General features: G+C 41.2%; 1 protein-coding gene across 1 annotated transcript; it reads right to left on the bottom strand.

Moving 5' to 3' along the window:
• Positions 1-4,235: 4,235 nt before the first annotated feature.
• Positions 4,236-5,472, bottom strand: MYF6 (myogenic factor 6). Its single transcript, XM_068971874.1, has 3 exons — positions 4,954-5,472; positions 4,570-4,660; positions 4,236-4,354 (listed from the first exon to the last, which is right to left on the bottom strand). Exons 1-3 carry the CDS (start codon positions 5,470-5,472, stop codon positions 4,236-4,238), a joined length of 729 nt encoding a protein of 242 aa, XP_068827975.1.
• Between the last annotated feature and the right edge of the window lie 13,191 nt (positions 5,473-18,663).

The raw sequence follows: 18,663 nt of genomic DNA, 5'->3' as shown, positions 1-18,663 counted from the left end.
ATTCTGCATGATTGAAAATTCTCCGTGTTTCTCTCAGCAGGAGAAATTAAATATACATAGGAAGATAAGTTCATTTCAACTCACTTCTGCCCCTATCTGAGACCCTTATCAACTCCTGGATTATGGAAGTTGTTCTTGAAATTTTGCTTATTATATTTGACATAACAATGTGCCGAACAATTTCAAACCACTATTAGTTCCGGGAACAGGCACACCTAAGTAAACACATTAGTACCTGCCAAAGCTGCTGGAAAAATTTGTGGAGAAGACAGCTGAAGAAGACATCGGCCTCTGCCTAGTTCGAAGACTCCCAGGAGAGATCAAAGGCCTAAGTAAGGACTTTAAGCAGCCTTGAGAGTAGAGAAAGTAGGCAGTCCTTGCAGCATTGTCTTTGTTCCAGCACATGGCATAGGCATTCCATCTCACAGGCTGACTGTGAACTAGGCTTGCAAAAAATTGCTTTTTCAGAATGAAACCTCTACGAAGGAGGGTCATCTTTTGTAACACTGCTGACTCTAAGGGAGTGGCTGGAGGAGCCTGTTGGAGAAATGCCTTGATGGCTTGGCTCTTTAAGGAAATACCATGTTATCGCTAATTTACAAATGCATTAGATTTGGAGATGAGACAGTCAAAGTTTAAACTAAAATTTTTTTAAATATTTTTTCCAGATAAGGTGTTGTAGGAGGAAAGTTTTGAGATGAATAAAAGGGACAAAACATTACTAAGAGAAAAGCACAGATGGGTAAATTCTAACTTTGAATTTAAATGTCTTAATAAGGGTGAAGGTCACTATAGCAACCCAAGACTTCTCTACCAATCTCAAGAGGAGTTGGGATCACTGATTTTTAGCATCCTACCTCCACCCCAAATCATATGAAAGAGTCTGAAAAAAAAAAAGAGAGAGTCCTTTAGACAAAGGGTATTTCCACTATGTTCAGGCTTGAAATTCAATGATCCAGGTGTGATGATTAAAGTTAGTTTAAGAAAGCTAACATTTGATGTTCTACAGATTATTTCTTCGGTAACATATAAGAGAAAATCACTTGTTATTTTATACTTAATAACCTCTGAAATGAGGCTCAGTTTAAATCTCAAATTGCTTATCTTTACCAAGTTATTAACATCTTGATTTTCTGTTTCCACAGCCCTGTTTGTTTTGGCTTTGGCCTTAGTCAAGATTACCATCATTAATATCAAATAAAAACATTTTAATTGCAAACACACCAAGGATTCATTGGGAAGCCTACCATGTCAGTTGTAGCAGTGGAGGTCACATGAAGTCTTTGGGAAATATTTGCTCTATTTAATGAAGAGAATTTCTATGGGCAAACTTATTCCAAACAATTTCTCAGGTTACTCAACTAAGAAAGATAAAGAGGATTTGGTTTGCAAAGACCAAATAAAATCTATCAGCAAGTAAAGTCCATGAATTGATAAAAAACATTGTGCTGCTGAGCAGCTTATAACACAAATCTTATTATAAATATATGTGTAATTGTAAAGTTAAATGAGTTTACCTGCTCGGTTATGATATCTTATTTCAGTTGTGGCGTGAATCTGATTTTCTAAAATATAGAGGTGTTTGTATGTGTGCATGTGTATATATATATATATGTATATATTCCATATATATATTAGGAAATCACTATTCTCAGAAAAAATCATAGATACATAAAAAGCATGATTAAGAGGTATACATACAATCAAGACATTTTCATTCACATGTACTCAGATTAGATAATTTGCAGTGCTTGACCACATGCATTTTAATTAAATGACTTCTCTAATTTGGAGTTTACTAGCTAAGTACTCTCGAGAAAGAGCTTTTGAAAAACAGTTATCAAATTCAGTCCAATTATCCTACAGACCATAAATGTATCTTCTTTCTCAAGGCTTCTCTTTCATGATACATGATTAAGGGAGCAAGTTGGAAGCCATTGTTGTTGACTGGCTCAAAATCCTGGCTCTCTGCCAGAGGGGACCTCTTTCTGCTCCAAAGTATCCTTTTCTCAGAATAAGAAATAACAGCAGGACTTCTCTCACAGATCTTTGTAGGATTATATGAGTTAATAGGTAAAGTGTTAGGAATGGCTCATTCATCCGGCTGTTGGTCTCATTGTTATTAATACTATCCCAGCCAGAGCCTGTAAAGAAGTTAGACAACTAATTCTGAAGGAACTGTGACTTTTAGTGGAAGAAAAGCTTCTTGATGGTAAATCTAGTTACTAATGAAAAATGAAAACAGCTAACATTTAATGTTTATTTTGTGTCCCATTTTGGTTAAAGACTTCACAGTGAACTTTCACAACCCTAGGAATTATATCATGAGGAAACGGAGGAGCAGCAACGATTCACTTATCAGCCCACAGACGTTCAGCAGTTTGCCTCCACTCACCCTCCCTCCTGCTGCCTTCACAGTTTTGAGAGGGATCATATGTCCAGATCGGTTTCCTCTATGTAGCTTTCTACATTTTAAAAGTGTTTCAGGAGAAACTGGAATTATTCATGCGCCCAGAAATTTGCGTAACTGTTATTCCCAGGCGGAGGCCTTTTGAAATGCTAAAAGGGCAAGATACTGCTTCTTGCCTGCAGGGGGCGCGGTCTGTGGCGGCATCTGGGACTCGTGTGGTGGGCGTCAAGGTCCAGGCTGGGGCATTGGGTAGCAAGGTTGGGCTAGGGAATGCTGAGTTCGATTTGATTTTTCACATTTTTGAACTGGGCAATAGCTGTGGAGAAAAAGAGGAAAGGAAGCAGTTAAGGGAGGAGGAGGAGGGAGTGAAATTGCCATCTACAGAATGAGAGGGAGAAGTAGCGATTCCGAAGCAATGACTTGCCCGCCTCCTAGGCTTTGCTTCCCACTGCGATTCTTGGTGGTCGTTTCTTCCTGAGGTTACAGGATAAACAAACCTGGCACACGTTGTAAAACCCTCACTGTGAGGAGCTCCTGGGGCTTCAGGCCTCTCTGGGGCTTCCCTGTTTAGTCCAGCTAAGAGGTTTCATGTGTGTTGTGGTCTTTTGCCCTCAGCCAGTTAACCCTTACCTCTCTGGAAGCAACCTTCCATCAAAGACGCCTACCCGCCCTCAGGAGATAGATCGTCCCCCTTCTTTTATCTTTCTATTTGGAAAACAAACCCAAACCACAAGAGGCCTAGAGGATACTCCAGTCTTCAAGCCACCAGTCTAGTTCAAGAAAACCAGGCAGGGATCAGAGACCTTGCTTAGAGGCCAGGGCAGTCCTGGGTACACCATATGAATGCTTCCTCAGGAGGGCACTGCCTGAAGTGTCAAAGAGGGAAAGTAATTGGGGCAAAATTAGCGGATTTTTTTTTTTTTTTTTTGGTGTGTGTGGTTATTTCTTGTAAGGATGAGACTTTCTTGGATTGAAGGATTCAGTTGTTAATTTTGATAAATCTCACCCAGATCTCCAGGTAAAGGGCTCTGTGTTTTAACTAAAAGAAGAAACGGGATGTTGATAAAAGGGAAAAGGACGGATTCTTTCCAAATTGTCTTCACTTCTAACCACAAATGTGAGATCTACATAAGACAGAAAAGTGAACAGTTTAATTCAGACACAGGAAAGCAACCCATTTTAATCCTTTTAAATCGACCCATAGGTAAACACCCAAATAAATGGGTTTGGGTGGTGTCTAAATTAAAATGTGGTTCACCTTTATTTATGCCCTCTAAACATTTTTTTTTCAGTTGAATCAAATTAGACCAACTTTTGTTCATATAGAAACTTATCTTTTAATATTACAATACCAGGATCCTCGCACATTTTATATACAATATGTCACTCCACATTTAAAATATATTTCTTAGGTTTACATAAAAAATGAAAGTACTAATGTTATTTACAAAAATACATTCAATACCACTAACATTTAGATGCAACGTTCCCACTTTGTTTTAAACAGGAATGAACTTCTTCTGAACATGGCACAAAAGGATCATCATAATGAAAGTAAATATATTACAAAACCAGCCAAACAAAAAGTAAAACCGCTAGATTTAAGCCACTCGCGGTTCCCAAGATACAAGCCCAAAGCCGAAAGGCTTTTTCATCCGAGCGTGCACAGCAGTTTCCAAAAAGTTTCTTTGTGAATATGTCTCCTTCCCTATCATAAACTCCTGGGTCTGGCTTCCTAAATATTAATGTAACGTGATCTAAAGGATTAGGCGAAGCAGGGAGGGTGGGATCTTCCTGCTCCGTGGAGAACGTCCGGACCGCTGAGTTACTTCTCCACCACCTCCTCCACGCAGGGGAGTTTGTGTTCCTCCGAGGAAATGCTGTCCACGATGGAAGAGAGGCATCGAAGGCTACTCGAGGCCGATGAATCAATGCTTGTCCCTCCTGGGAGCAGAAAACACACAGACACATAAACATACTCCCCATGGAAGGAAGGCAGCCCTGCTCCCCGCGCGAGGCGCGGTCCCCGCGTTGGGAGCGCCAGCTCGCAGGGCACATCCCGGTTCCCGCTCGGCTCCGAGCATTGGTTTCTACCCCCAGAGAGCTCCCCAGCCCCTTCCCGGGAGTTTCTCTAGTAGCCCTATGCCCTTTTACTTTACCTTCCTTGGCAGTTATCACGAGCCCCCTGGAATGATCCGAAACACTTGGCCACTGGGAGCTGCAGGTGCGCAGGAAATCCGCACCCTCAAGCTGGAGGAAAACCGAGGCAGCAGATTAGTCAAGAAACATGGGTTCCGGGGGTGGGTTAGGGGGCCGTTGGCGGGGGTGTCTCCCCTGTTTCCTCAGGCCGGGTACGAATTTCCTGCCTCTTGCTGGCACCCCCGTGTTCACGGGTCACCGGGGGTTCATTAGCGAGGGAGCGGGAGGGGCGGGCGAGGAAGGGGGCCGGGAACGGAGACCGCGCAGCTGGAGGTTAAGGCCCCGAGGAAGGCACCTAATCAGCCTATCCATTCCCCGGCCCCGGCGGCAGCATCTGGGCTCACATTTTCTTGCTTGGGTCTGTAGCTGAAGGGGTCCACCCCTAACTCCTGCATTTTGTCCTGCTGATCCAGGCGCTGCAGCAGGTCCTGCAACCGCTCGATGTAGTTAATGGCGCTCCGCAGAATCTCCACCTTGGGCAGCCTCTGGTTGGGGTTGGCCACAGTCCGTCGCTTCAGTGCCTCGAAGGCCTCGTTGATTTTCTTGAGCCGCCGCCTCTCGCGCAGGGTGGCGGCCTTCCGCCGGTCGGTGGGGGCAGATTTTCTCTTGCAGGTCTTGCAAGCCCAGATCAGACACTGGCCGGGGCAGTGGGGAGGCTGCAGGCCTGGGGGCGCCAGGACATGTTCCTCTCCGCTGCTGTCGCTCCCGGCTTCTGGGGGCATTTGGTCCTGGCAGGGCGACAGGGTACCATCACTCCCTGGATACAGAGGAGAGCCCTCTGCCACTTCTAAGGGCTGCAGGGTAACATTTTCCCCGTCCAAGTAGAAGAAATAGGAGCCAGTTTCAAAAAGGTCCATCATCATGTTCTCTTCCTTGGCCTCTGACTTGGTCTGAACGGGGTGATGGGCTCAAAAACCCAGAAGGTTCTGGGTGGTTACCCAGATGGCATTTAATTAGTGCGGTGACATAAGTGGCCCCAGCTTTATATATAGTAGCTCCTGAAACTCAATCCAACTTTTAGCTGTCATGGAGCATCAGTCTCTCAATGTGATTACAGCCAGTGCTCTCTAGAACATCTAGTTTGAAAGAAAACCGAGAAGTGTCACCTTCAGAATGATGTGACAATCTATACCCAGGACAGGTTAAAACGAAATGCATAGACCCCTAAATTTAAGCAAAGCGTCGAACACTTCAATTTGGGACACTTTAGAGGCTAGCCTGCTTACAGGACAAGTTCAGAACAACTGGGGATTAACACTGCACTGTTCCCCTCCCCCAGGCTCATCTGAATTCTAAGTATAGACCCATGATGAAAGATTTCAAAGGCAATAGCTATTGCTCCAAAATAGCTTGGTTAATATTTGCAGAGTGGTTCAGCTCTTTTCTCTCTCCTGCCTCTCAAAAAGATGCTATTCCTGTGATAAAACCATTACAGTCCTTCCAAGGTTATACATGACTTTCAGGCTTCAGCCTCCATAGCAGCAGGTAAATCTCTTTCCTCTCTTTTACTAAGGTTGTATGACAGTTTGGGAGCTGGAAGGGGTGGCTAGAGGGTGCTCAGATTCCTTCCTTGGCTATCTTTTTCTGGAGGGTGGCAACGTAAGATCCAAATTCCATACCCCTCCATGGTGGACCAGTAGTACCTATAAGGTAATGGGTGGGACTGAGGATGGGGATGCAATGAATGAATAATGTCTCTTGAGTAATAGTTTTAGTGGAAATAAGACTCATAGCTATTTGATATTCCAGTATTCAGTGTGGCACTCTAGGTTTCCTCTGGTAAGGCTCCTATTCTACACTGTGTGCTCACGGCTTTTTCATCCGCTTTCTTGGCACCCTTTGATGCCAGATAAGTTGTTTCATAGGATTCAGCTGAGAAAGGTAGCAACGAAGACGCAAACCAAGGAAGAGTGTGTTTAACTGCAGCTTGCCTGTGGTTCAGTGCACACAAGTATGGTGGCTGGGGAGGTAGTACAAGATAAGGATGACATGCAAGGCCCCTGAGTTCCAAAGAAGTCCCTTCAAGTTCTAGCTAAGTTAGTTTCTATTTCTGTGTGCCTAGGTAATACTAGGTTTCTATTTCTCTTAAGATAACAGTGGTTGCCTTATGGAATTTTGGGGACAATTCGATTAACTGATCCCATGCGTGTGAAGCATATAACCTTATATTAGCTGCTTGATGAACGTTAGTTATCATGGAGAGCATAAGGCTGTGTCAAGGAAATGAAGCACAGCTGTGGCAGATACTTTTTCCTCCTATTGAAATTGTTTTATTTTGTTATACCCTTTCCTTTTCCCTTCCCTTTCCTTTCTTTCCCAGAGCTCTGGAAGACTCTTTCCAACTATAAATTGCCTTTGGGATGACAGTCACCTCTGGTTTTGGCCATTAGAGTCAGTGCCTGAAAAACCAGATGGAAACACAATATCTTCTTCTTCTACCCCAAGCAGTGATAATTATAGGCTATGCTCAATATGATTTCATTTTTTTTAAAATGAATAGGCTGAAAACAATGTCCTTGGACTCAATGGTCAGACAATGTAGAAACTAGTTACATTTTTGAGTTAAGTCGCTTACTCCAGAAGATAAATCTTCATATTTCCCTATCAAGCCACAGACCTGAGATGTTAAATTTTGCCATTTTATGCTGTTTTTACATTTTTGTTATTGTGCAGCTGTATATTCCTTATGAAGTATGAGAACCATTTTTCAGTTTTTAAAAAAGTAGGAAGTACAGGGAAGAGTAAGAATCTAATACTTTTGTGCAGTTTCTCCTATTTCTGCCAGTCCCCTGGTTGCTAATACCAGCAGTAGAGACTACAGATTGGAGGCTCCAAGAATTCATGGAATAGCCTTAAATATATTATGGAAAATTACGCTTTGCTCTTAACTTCACTCTGTGCTGCATCTCCTAACGAGAAGACAATTTGAAAAGTCATTTTAAGCAGTAAAATTATATAGCATTATTGCTAAGATTATTAAGAAAATGATATCTGAAATTCATTTATTCAACATTTTTGAGTTACTTACTGAGTGCCAGATAGTGTCTTGGGTGCCAAGAATAAAGCAGTGAAAAATGATCCCTTTTCTTGTGGAGATGAAATCTAGAAGGGTGAGTGAGATTGACTAACAATTTAAAAAATAGGAGAAATAGCACTTGAATTGGGGTGTAGAAGGCCTAGATCACAATTACTTTGGGCCTCTGAGAACTTAGTCAACCTAATATCTCAAATCGGAGAAGGCAATGGCACCCCACTCCAGTACTCTTGCCTGGAAAATCCCATGGGCGGAGGAGCCTGGTAGGCTGCAGTCCATGGGGTCGCTGAGAGTTGGACACGACTCAGTGACTTCACTTTCACTTTTCACATTCATGCATTGGAGAAGGAAATGGCAACCCACTCCATTGTTCTTACCTGGAGAATCCCAGGGATGGCAGAGCCTGGTGGGCTGCCGTCTATGGGGTCGCACAGAGTCGGACACGACTGAAGCGACTTAGCAGCAGCAGCAGCAGCAATATCTCAGATTCTCAGTTTTTCACCCATAAAGTACATAATGGCAAAGATATCATATCCTCAAATGTCAGGATAAAGTTTTTAAAAATGCAAAATCACTTCAAAAATGTTGCATACCCATAAAAGAAAAGTATTTTTATTACTGCAATTAGGTTTACAGAAAAAATGAGGTTAGAAAAATATTGCTTCTCAGAATTTTGTTGCTTGGTTTATAGAAGTAACGTGTAAGGTGATAACGATTCTCAGACTCACCTCTGATTTTAAGATGTTTCAGGCAGATCTGAGACAGTCTATGCATCATGAACCTGCTAAAGAATATGGAAGTGCACTTTCTCCTATATTTTTCCGTTATGTAAATATCACCACTGGAGAAACAGTGAATTCAAAATATAGACAGAGAAGATTCTAGAAAGAAGAGGAAAAAGCTTTGGGGTGCTAATCAATAGCAGCTTCCAGATAGGGGTAGCATTTCTTTGTGTGAATTCAGCTATCACTACTGAATTGTCATTTCTTATTAAATTACAAAACCCCTTTAACAACATTCTCTAGAATTCAAGCCAATAATATTAGTCTTGTTATTCACCTTGTTCAAACAGATTTTTCCCTTTTTTGTTGTTTTGAGGGCTGAGGTAGGGATGGAAGAGAGAAAAAAGGAAATGCCAACTTGGGAAATAACCACTTTTTATTAGATTAGGTAATGGGAAAATACACAATGATTCCAAACAACTAACTAGTGAACTCTTGGAACTCAAACTGTTTACAGAATGTGAGATGCCTGTAATTGCAATTACATTATTTCTCAGTACAACATGGGAGACACAGATCTCAACAAGTGGTCAAAACGGGTTTATCCTCCAAGCTTTAGATAGTTCAAGTGCATTTTTTAATTATGAGAAAAGTAAATAATAAGAGAATAATAAAATTAAATATCAGTAAGTCACTTCAGGGTCCTAGAGTTCATAACAAAATGTGAAAGTAAGTTAGTAATAGAATTGAGAGTTTTCAAATAGTTTTCAAATTATTCTTATTTCATGCTTAGTTATTTGTAAATGCATTTTCTTCCCGTCATCTCCACAAAATCTTGAATATGTCTAGCTTTTCCTCTCTGTGAAAAAGTGTAGGAGGGAAAGGATTATAGTTGGCCTAGCCAACAGTGGGTTTCCGCTGCGAGCCTTTGGGAAGGTGTTTTATCTGGTGGCAAAGCAGAGTCTCAGATAAGTCGGAAACTAAGTTCTAGCCATTCATAATTATACATTCCAGGCTTGTTTTAAAAGAGATGAAATGGCATATGTAATAGATACATCATAGATTTGTTGTTAGCATAAAATGGAAAAATATATGTTGAGTCCATATTATGGAGTGGGCATTCAAAAATGTTAATTTCCTTCCTTCCCAATCTTATGGCTTCTGATTGAAATAGCCAAAGGGAATTAATTGAAGTATGCAGATCGGTTAAGACAGATGTTTAGGATAAATTTAGGGATTTGTGTTAATTGTGTAACAGAAGTGAAAATATTAGCACTAGTATTAGTTGCTCAGTTGTGTCCAACTCTTGGCGACCCCATGGACTGTAGCCAGCCAGGCTCCTCCGTCCATGGGGTTCTTCAGGCAAGAATACTGGAGTGGGTTGCTGTTTCCTTCACCATGGGATCTTCCTGACCCAGGGATCCAGCCCAGGTCTCCTGTACTGCTGGCAGATTCTTTACCGTCTGAGCCACCAGGGAATATTAGCACTAGTGACTCCAGTAATTGTGTTTCGTGTATTTATGCCCTCAACAAATTTCTGGTTTACTAGGGGGACAGACTCTGATTTTTCAAAAATTACACAAGTGACTAGGAAATTGGAGGAAGAGAATGTGGTTTCTTATGAGCGTGTAACAATGAAGAATCTGTCACAAATGGGTGGAATGGTCTGGGAAGTTCCTAAGATGTGGGGTTGGTATTTCTAGGGAGCAGATTTGAAGATTTCTAACAGACCTGGCGATTAGGGAAGTGGTGACAGTAGGAGGAAGTTCAGGGAAGAAGTAGACACAGCATTAGTCAGAAGCTGATGGAGAGGTTTTCGTGGCTTACACCTAGGGACTTTGGCTAGATTGTTGCCTTTGTTGTTCAGTGACTAAACCCTGTCAGACTCTTGGCGACCCCGTGGCCTATCACACACCAGGCTCCCCTGTCCGTCACCGTCTCCCCTAGTTTGCTCAAACTCATGTCCGATGAGTCAGTGAGACCGGGTTCAAAAAAGCAGATTCTGTTATAGCTGAAAAAGCAGAACTGAGGGCCAGATAGAAAATAGTTATACTTTTTCCGCAGCGGAAAGAAAGATGAGGAAAGGGAATAAAAGAAAGAAGGGCTGGAGGAGGAGGAGAAGGAGAGGAAGAAAATGAACGGCACGAAGTCCAGCCTGTGGGGAGAAGAGGGCTCAGCTAGCAAGGCCAGGCAGGGGCCCTAAAGAATAGGAAGGGCCGCTGACCGAAAGGGAAAATTCAGAAGAGGCAGATTAATGCTCTCAACTTGTGGCTGCTAAATGAGTAACGTGAGCCCGGGCACCTGTAATTTACCTAATCTTCAGACAGTTTGTGCCCAGAGATTCCCAAACACCGTGGTAAATATAGCTTACATGTAGACTGACAGAACGTTCTAGTTACTGCTGAGGACAAGGTGGGGGGGGCAAACCACGCAGAGGAGAAGGGAAGCTTTTTTAAAAAATTCAATAAGGATTTTATTTGTAGTTATAAACTTTTTTTTTTTTGAATTGGAGGAAAATAGCTTTACAGTATGTTGGTTTCTGCTGTACAACAGCGTGAATTAGTGACCATTATACGTAGATTCCCTCTCCGGTCAGCCTCTCTCCCCTTCCCCTATCTCACTCATCTAAGTCATCACAGAGCACCCGGCTGGGCTCCCTGTGTTACAGAGCAACTTTTCAGAGCTATCTGTTTTACACATGATAGTGTGTCTGTGTGGACGCCGCTTTCTCCATTTGTCCCAAAGGCAAATCCCCTGCAACCTCCAGGTAGTGGCAGTGAGAAGCTGGGCAGAGAAAAGCTGGGCTGGGCAGCAGCCTTTTACAAGCAGCTCTGAAGAAATGTGTCTAAGACAAGCAGAGAGGAACCAGAGAAGCTGCTCTTCAGATGTTTCAAGAAATTTATTTTTTTACTCTTTGCTCTTAACCCCCATACAGAACACAATTTCCACAAAAACTTGTGTTCCGTTCATGCACTAAGCACAAAGGGCTACTGAAAGAAGCTGCAGCTCATTTATTTTCTAGGCACAACATCTAGGGAAAGAGACAGTAAATGGAAGCGTTTCTCCTCTACCCCAGAAACACTCATTCCTTGGTGCTTACAAAATGAAGCTTCCTTTATAATTCTGCGCACTCCCTGTCTTCACTCAGATTGAGGGATTTTAGAGCAATATTTGTGAAACATTACAATGTTTTCTAGGTTAAGTGTTCCTACCCTGTGGGTTGCCAACTGGCAAAGGTTTGCTTAGGACAAGTACACTGAAGGTCCTACTTTCGGGACTAAGCCTGGGAAATCCCCAGGCAAATCGGAACAAGCTGTAAGCATCTATCCAGGATAGATGGGTAGAATCTATTCATAGATATGAGCAATGAGCAGAGTACAGGATGTATAGACTTTTTTCTTTAAAGAGAATTATAGTGATTACAAGTATGGGATTTGATGTTAGACATAAGTTCTAGACTCAGCTCTGCCACTCAGCTCTCACTAATATTCAACCTTGGGCAAGTAATTTTAACTTAAGTCTCAGCTAGTCCATAAAAGGGAGAAGGCAATGGCACCCCACTCCAGTACTCTTGCCTGGCAAATCCCATGGGTGGGGGAGCCTGGTAGGCTGCAGTCCATGGGGTCGCTAGGAGTCGGACACAACTGAGCAACTTCACTTTCACTTTTCACTTTCATGCATTGGAGAAGGAAATGGCAACCCACTCCAGTGTTCTTGCCTGGAGGATCCCAGGGACGGGGGAGCCTGGTGGGCTGCCATCTCTGGGGTCACACACAGTCAGACACGACTGACGCGACTTAGCAGCAGCAGCAGCAGCAGTCCATCAGATGGAAATAATATTACCTTATAAGGTGGTTTTAATGATTAAAACAATGTTAATACGCAACTAATATACAGTGTCCAGCACACAGTAAACAATACAAACTGGTATTATTTCACTTGATTGAAGAAAAGAAAAATCACCCGTCTACCGCTTGCCTCAATAAATCATACTTTGGGTTTTTTGTCCTACATATGGCCAAAATTTTTATATGATATAATATTACATAATATAAATTTTATATTAAATAATTTTAAGAATATAAATATAATATCATGTATATATGGTCTTTTTCACTTAAACTTAGTAGTTTATGTAATCATAAACTCTTTTCATGATGCTCCGTAATAACTGATTAAAATGTCTAAGATATATGGAATGGCCTTTCAATGTTGTTTACATCTTTCAGAAACTAGATGATTGTGATCTTCAGATGATCCAAATTATAGTAGGGTCTGGTGTTACCAGCTTGCTAAGCTAAACAGATGTCTCTAGTATAGAATGGTTAGCCAAGTATTTTGTTACTGCCCTCCAACTGGCTGGTTATGACATATTGTCCAAAATAGTTGGTGCTTTAAAGCCTATGTCAGAGCCTACTGTGACAAATAGTCACCACTGTACAAACACATTTATCCCATAAAGTTTCTCTACCGGTTTGGAAAAAAGCAGTTGTTTAATCAGACGTACACACACATTTCACACTTTTTCAGAAGTTCAGACATCTCACCTTGAGATAAATACATGTTAGCTTTTAGGATGGTAAGTGGCAGAAGCATGCCAAAAGTGATAAAATGTTTAAATTGTACATTACCTGGTGCTTTTTAAGTACAGGAATTATTTCAGTGTGTTGCTAGTCACATAAAAATTAATCATGTTAAGTTTTGTCTTCCCTAATTTCAAGATCTGGGCTAGGTGTTGTGATTGGAAAAGGCATGCTGTATAATTTCACAATGTAAGCACAATCTTTTTATTAAGTAATTAATTTTTTTTCTGTTTAAGTATAAACTATATGAGATTAAAAGCTGTTTGACACTGTGATATTCCAGGATTTGTACTTTTAGAGTATAGCATAAAGAGTAGCTATATATAATTTATTTTGTAAAGTTGTAGCCATCAGTCAATTTTGAAAAAAAAAAAAAGTGGCAATTCCTGTGTTGAAGCACTTTAGATAAATGATTTCATTATATATCACAATGTTTTGGGCTTCCCTGATAGCTCAGTTGGTAAAGAATTTGCCTGCAATGCAGGAGACCCCAGTTTGATTCCTGGGTTGGAAATATCTCCTGGAGAAGGGATAGGCTGCCCACTCCAGTATTCTTGGGCTTCACTTGTGTGGCTCAGCTGGTAAAGAATCCGCCGACAATGTGGGAGACCTGGGTTCGATCCCTGGGTCGGGAAGATTCCCTGGAGAAGGGAAAGGCTACCCACTCCAGTATTCTGGCCTGGAGAATTCCATGGACTGTATAGTCCATGAGGTCACAAAGAGTCAGAGACGACTGAGTGACTTTCACTTCATTTCACGATGTTTTGCCAATATGTTTATCTCCATTTTTAAACGGGAATAAAACAATGAGAAATTACTCTCCCCAAATCACATGCTTATTAACTAAATTCTGGCTCTTAAAGCACCTCTTACAGCTCATAAATTGATTTATATAAACAAAAAGAAGTTGCAATGCAAAAGAAAAGTCTAAGGGCAAGTTAACTTAGAGGACCTTTCAGTGTTTATCTGTCCACCCGTAGGATAACTTCCGTTTTTCTAGTGACCAAAAGAGGTACTGTGGATAGCTGTTGGCTGAGATTTGGACCTGTGTTGACCCATTGGGAAAGAATGATGCAATGGTATTTTCCATGTACAGTGCCATATACAGGCAGCCTGTCCCAGAGGTCATGAAATTGCTGCTCAAATTCAAATGCTTGAAACCCATGGTCTATTGCTTACTTAAAATATACACAGTAAGAAGGAAAGAGAAAGACAGCATGGTTTAGCGCACTTACAACAGGGTAAAGGTGGGGCGGAGAGACCTTACTATGTGCGTGTGTGTGCGAAGTCGCTTCAGTCGTGTCTGATTCCTTGCAACCCCATGGACTGTAGCCCACCAGACTCCTCTGTCCATGGGATTTCCCAGGCAAGAATACTGGAGTGGGTTGCCATGCCCTCCTCTAGGGGATCTTCTCAACCGGGAGACTGAACCCGCATCTCTTCTGTCTCCTGCATTGGCAGGTGGATTCTTCACCACTACAGCCATCTGGGAAGCCTACACAATGCATTTATGTCCTATCTTTCTTCCTTCCCCTTCAGTCTGCCCAGTAGACCAGTGTAAGGACCAGAATTGAGGATGAGCAACGAATTTGACCAGATAGAAGGTGTCTGAACAAATACACGTATGCTCTACATACCTAGTCAAAACTACAGCTCGCCTATAGGGAGCTGTATCTACTATATCTACTGGGCAGCTAGCCGATTATGTGGACCAAACTGGATTTCACCAATAAGTAGTCATTTTAAGACTTCTTGAATACAGGGTTTCCCAGGCACATTTGGTTGGTTGATACTTAACTGGCCCTCCAGCCCTTTCTATGTTGACGAAGCGTGTACTCACTTTGTCTGTAACCTGTTTTACCAATTATTTGCTTTCATATTTAGTTTCAGCTACTCTCTTCTACTCTATGGTAGGATTGAATATTCTTAAGTAACAGCAAGTATAGATCATAGCTCCTTTCAGAATAGTTCTTCACATGTTTTCAAATAGTAATAGAATCGCTGTTGCTTGACATTTTCTAGTATCTTGCCTAATTTCTTTGAATTCTTTAATATAAGTCTCTTTTCATAAAAGTTTCACAATCTCTAATTTCTATTTGCCATTTACCATCTCTTGTTCTTTGCTTCTTTTTGAAAGTTGTTAAAAAAAATAGTTTGGGCTTGAAAGATTCCTTTCAAAAAAAAAAAGGTGGGTATGTTTTGTTCCAAGAATTACCACATCAGCTGAGTGTAGAATTTCTTTCTAAATTTGTTTTCAAGGAAACAGACGAGCATATGCTTTTGGAAGCTCAACAAGGTAAGGTGCTTACATAGCCCTTAAGAAAGCATTCTTTTCTCAAAACACAGACTAATGTGAATTGTGACAAGCATGACTCTTATGATGGATATTTGGTGAAGTATGATTTTCTTTTCATACAAACCAGGTCTCTATTAACATGGTTTCCTCAAGTCCACTTCTCACTTTCAAATCCTCTAGGAGTTGACACCAACTGCCCATTTTGACACTCGCTGATTAATTTCCTTTCAATAGGACGATTCTCTCAGCTGTTGTGGCAATTTACGGTTTTGCAAACTCTTCTGGTACGGCTCTTTGTTGACTATTCTTTCTGTGTTCAGGAGACGGTATAACACCAGGCCCTGCGAGTGTGTCGCAGAGTCATTAGTGTAGTTGACCATCTGTTTCATTTCCACGCTCACCGAGGGAGACTTCAGCTGAGCCCTTAAAAAGTCAAAAGAACAGAATCAGTTAGTTCTCTCCAGCAAGACTGAATGGGCTTGATATCAGGTAAATCCATGCCAGTGCTTTCTTTCCTAACTTGCACTGTTCCACACACCCAACCTGACTGGGTCCAATAGATCTCTAATTTACAGATTTTTTTTTCTTTTTTCCAATTGGGAGGTGCATGTGCACACATTGTGTGAGGGAGATCATTTCCCTGACATGATTGGAAGCACTCACAGAACCCAGGAAACAGAGAATGATTTTTGTAGCCCCTTGTGAAATAGGAATGACCTTGCTAATTTCTATTCATGATTGGGAAACCCCCAGTACTTTGAGAATTAACGAGCATAAAAATGAATAATAGAAGGAAAAGCTGCAGAAGAGTACAGTATTTGTTTTGTGATAAAATGAAGTGGGACTGACTGTATGACTTTTCTGTGGTGCAAGCTCTTTTCTTGTGTGTCGTTTTGCTCTGGGTTAGTGAGAAGCGGCACGTCACCAGGAAAGAATGCAAGAATCAAGGGCTACTTTACACTTTACCAGTCTGTTGTTCTGTTCCTGGAAATGTTTGTATTTGATGTTTTCCAGAAGGTAGCAAATTTGTGTGCGTGTGTGGCTGCTATGCTTAAAGATAAGTGTAATGTGATATTTGATTGTTTTATTTTACCTTTGTATTCAAATCAGTGAACATGGTTTAATCATTCAGATTTTGTTTCATCTTATGATATAATAACACTAAGAACATATGCCGCTTTAACTAAGTAATTTCAAGCTATTCATTCATTAATGTTCCCTACATGATTCTACATCAGCTAGACTTCTTATGTTTCAAACTTTATTTTTACTTCTTGGAGTGTTTGGTATTTTATATAGCTTTCTAAAGCTCCCAGAGCAGAATTTTTTCTTTAATCTTATTCATTTCAATTCACTAAAAAGCTTATTTTTTTTTCTGACTTTGAAGAAAATCCCAGTCTTCTCTATGGAATAAGTTATCTTTTGAAGATTAAAGTGATGATTAAAATCAGCTTTTGGACATATGATAATACTATAATACTATTTTTGGCAGTGGTATGTTACTTAAAATGTTTTATAAATGCATTATCTTAGCAATAACTTCAACCACAGGAAAAAATGAAGCACGATCTTATAAGATTAGTGTGAGATTTCCTGAGGGTGCAGTAATTTAGCTCTACTTTCAGAAGTGGGCAGCAAGACTTTTCTGGGGCTCTGGGGCTTTTAATAGTCTATCTAGAATAAAGACAAATAATGGAGCCAGAGGAGGAAGGAGAGGGAGAGAGGCAGGGAGGGAGAGAGGGAGAGAGGGGAGAGGGAAAGGAAAAGCCAGAAGGGGAAATGTAGGGCTATAAAATCATTCTGAGTTCAGAATTGACCACTTGGCTTCTATCAGAATCTACTCTTTTAATAAAACAACTCACAGCGTTTTGAAAATCAAAGGCCTTAGCCCAAATCACGTCTTTTTAATGGTATGCTTCCTTGGTAATAGAATCTGATGAAAAAGCACAGAATCACAGGAAACTTGGGAGCACTTGATTTTGTCTAGTATGTTCCTCTTTCAAAGTTTATGACTGTAAGAAAATACTCACAAGGGACTATGTATGGAGTGTGGATCATCAGGCGATTTCTATTTTTCACAACTGCCTCTTTTCCTATGTCTCATATTGATTACAGTGTTTGCTCCTGTGGTTATTCATAACCAAGCTCTTATCACATTGCCCTCTAGTGCTTATTTGCTCATGAAGTCCACCCTGGAGAGCAGCAACTATGTAATCATCAGTGCTTAGAAGACTACTTGGTGGAAAGTGGGTACTGTGTAAGATCTGCTGAGTGAGAATTGTCAAAACCCTGATTGTCTTCCCTGAGGTGAAATAGCATCTTTCCTTATCAGATACTTGTTTCTTTTATTTCTATTTCTGTTTGTGATTTGGTGCTTTGCCCAAAACATTGTGCATCCAGATCAGTGAAAGATACAATGCTCATCTTATTTTAGTAGAAGTTCCTGGAAACTTTATGGGATAATAGGCACTCTACTTAAAAAAAAAACAAATATATATATAGCAAGCTTTATTTTTGGAGCTGAAATTGCTAAGCCTTGGATACTGCTGCTGCTGCTGCTAAGTTGCTTCAGTCATGTCTGACTCTGTGTGGCCCCAGAGATGGCAGCCCACCAGGCTCCCCCGTCCCTGGGATTCTCCAGGCAAGAACACTGGAGTGGTTGCCATTTCCTTCTCCAATGCATGAAAGTGAAAAGTGAAAGGGAAGTCGCTCAGTCATGTCCGACTCTTCGCAACCCCTTGGACTGCAGCCTACCAGGCTCCTCTGTCCATAGGATTTGCCAGGCAAGAGTACTGGAGTGGGGTGCCATCGCCTTCTCTGAAGCCTCGGATACTAAATCTAAGTAATTAATTGCTTAGCCTGGCTGTCACAACAAAATTAGAGAACATCAATTTGTGTTTAGGCACTCGTGCTATGTAAGAAGACATCATGGTAATTTATTGGCCACTTGTTTTAGAAGTATTGCTGGGTTGCTTGTTCCTAGTCACCCAGTTCCTGAATACCTGGTCATCCTTGTTCCTGGCTTCCATGTTATGAGAGTCTCCCAGCCAACCCTGACAGTGAAGGCCTTGGGACACGTGGTATCTTAGTGCTGGCCATTCTCCTGGACACTCTCCAGTCGCCACCATTTCACTTCCTGAACTTTACTTGTTCAGAGTTGCCTGGGTTCCTGAGGTAGAATAGTATGGAACCCACTGGAACCAGTAATCCTTAACTCCCCTCTGTATCCTTCAACTTTCTTCTTAATAAAGTCTTAGCTTTATAATAATAAAAATATTCTAATTTACCTTGAAATAACTTAATTTTGTACATTTTTTAGTCTAATAGTAATACTTTTTTTTTATATGGTTATCTTAAATGTTTCATATCATGTAACACACGAAAGGTGACTCAGACAGTAAAGAATCTGCCTGCAATTC

Source organism: Capricornis sumatraensis, chromosome 4 (genome assembly GCF_032405125.1).
Source record: "Capricornis sumatraensis isolate serow.1 chromosome 4, serow.2, whole genome shotgun sequence".
Taxonomy (NCBI): Eukaryota; Metazoa; Chordata; class Mammalia; order Artiodactyla; family Bovidae; genus Capricornis; species Capricornis sumatraensis.
Note: the sequence above shows the minus strand (reverse complement) of the source record. Positions and strands in the feature narration are given on the sequence as shown.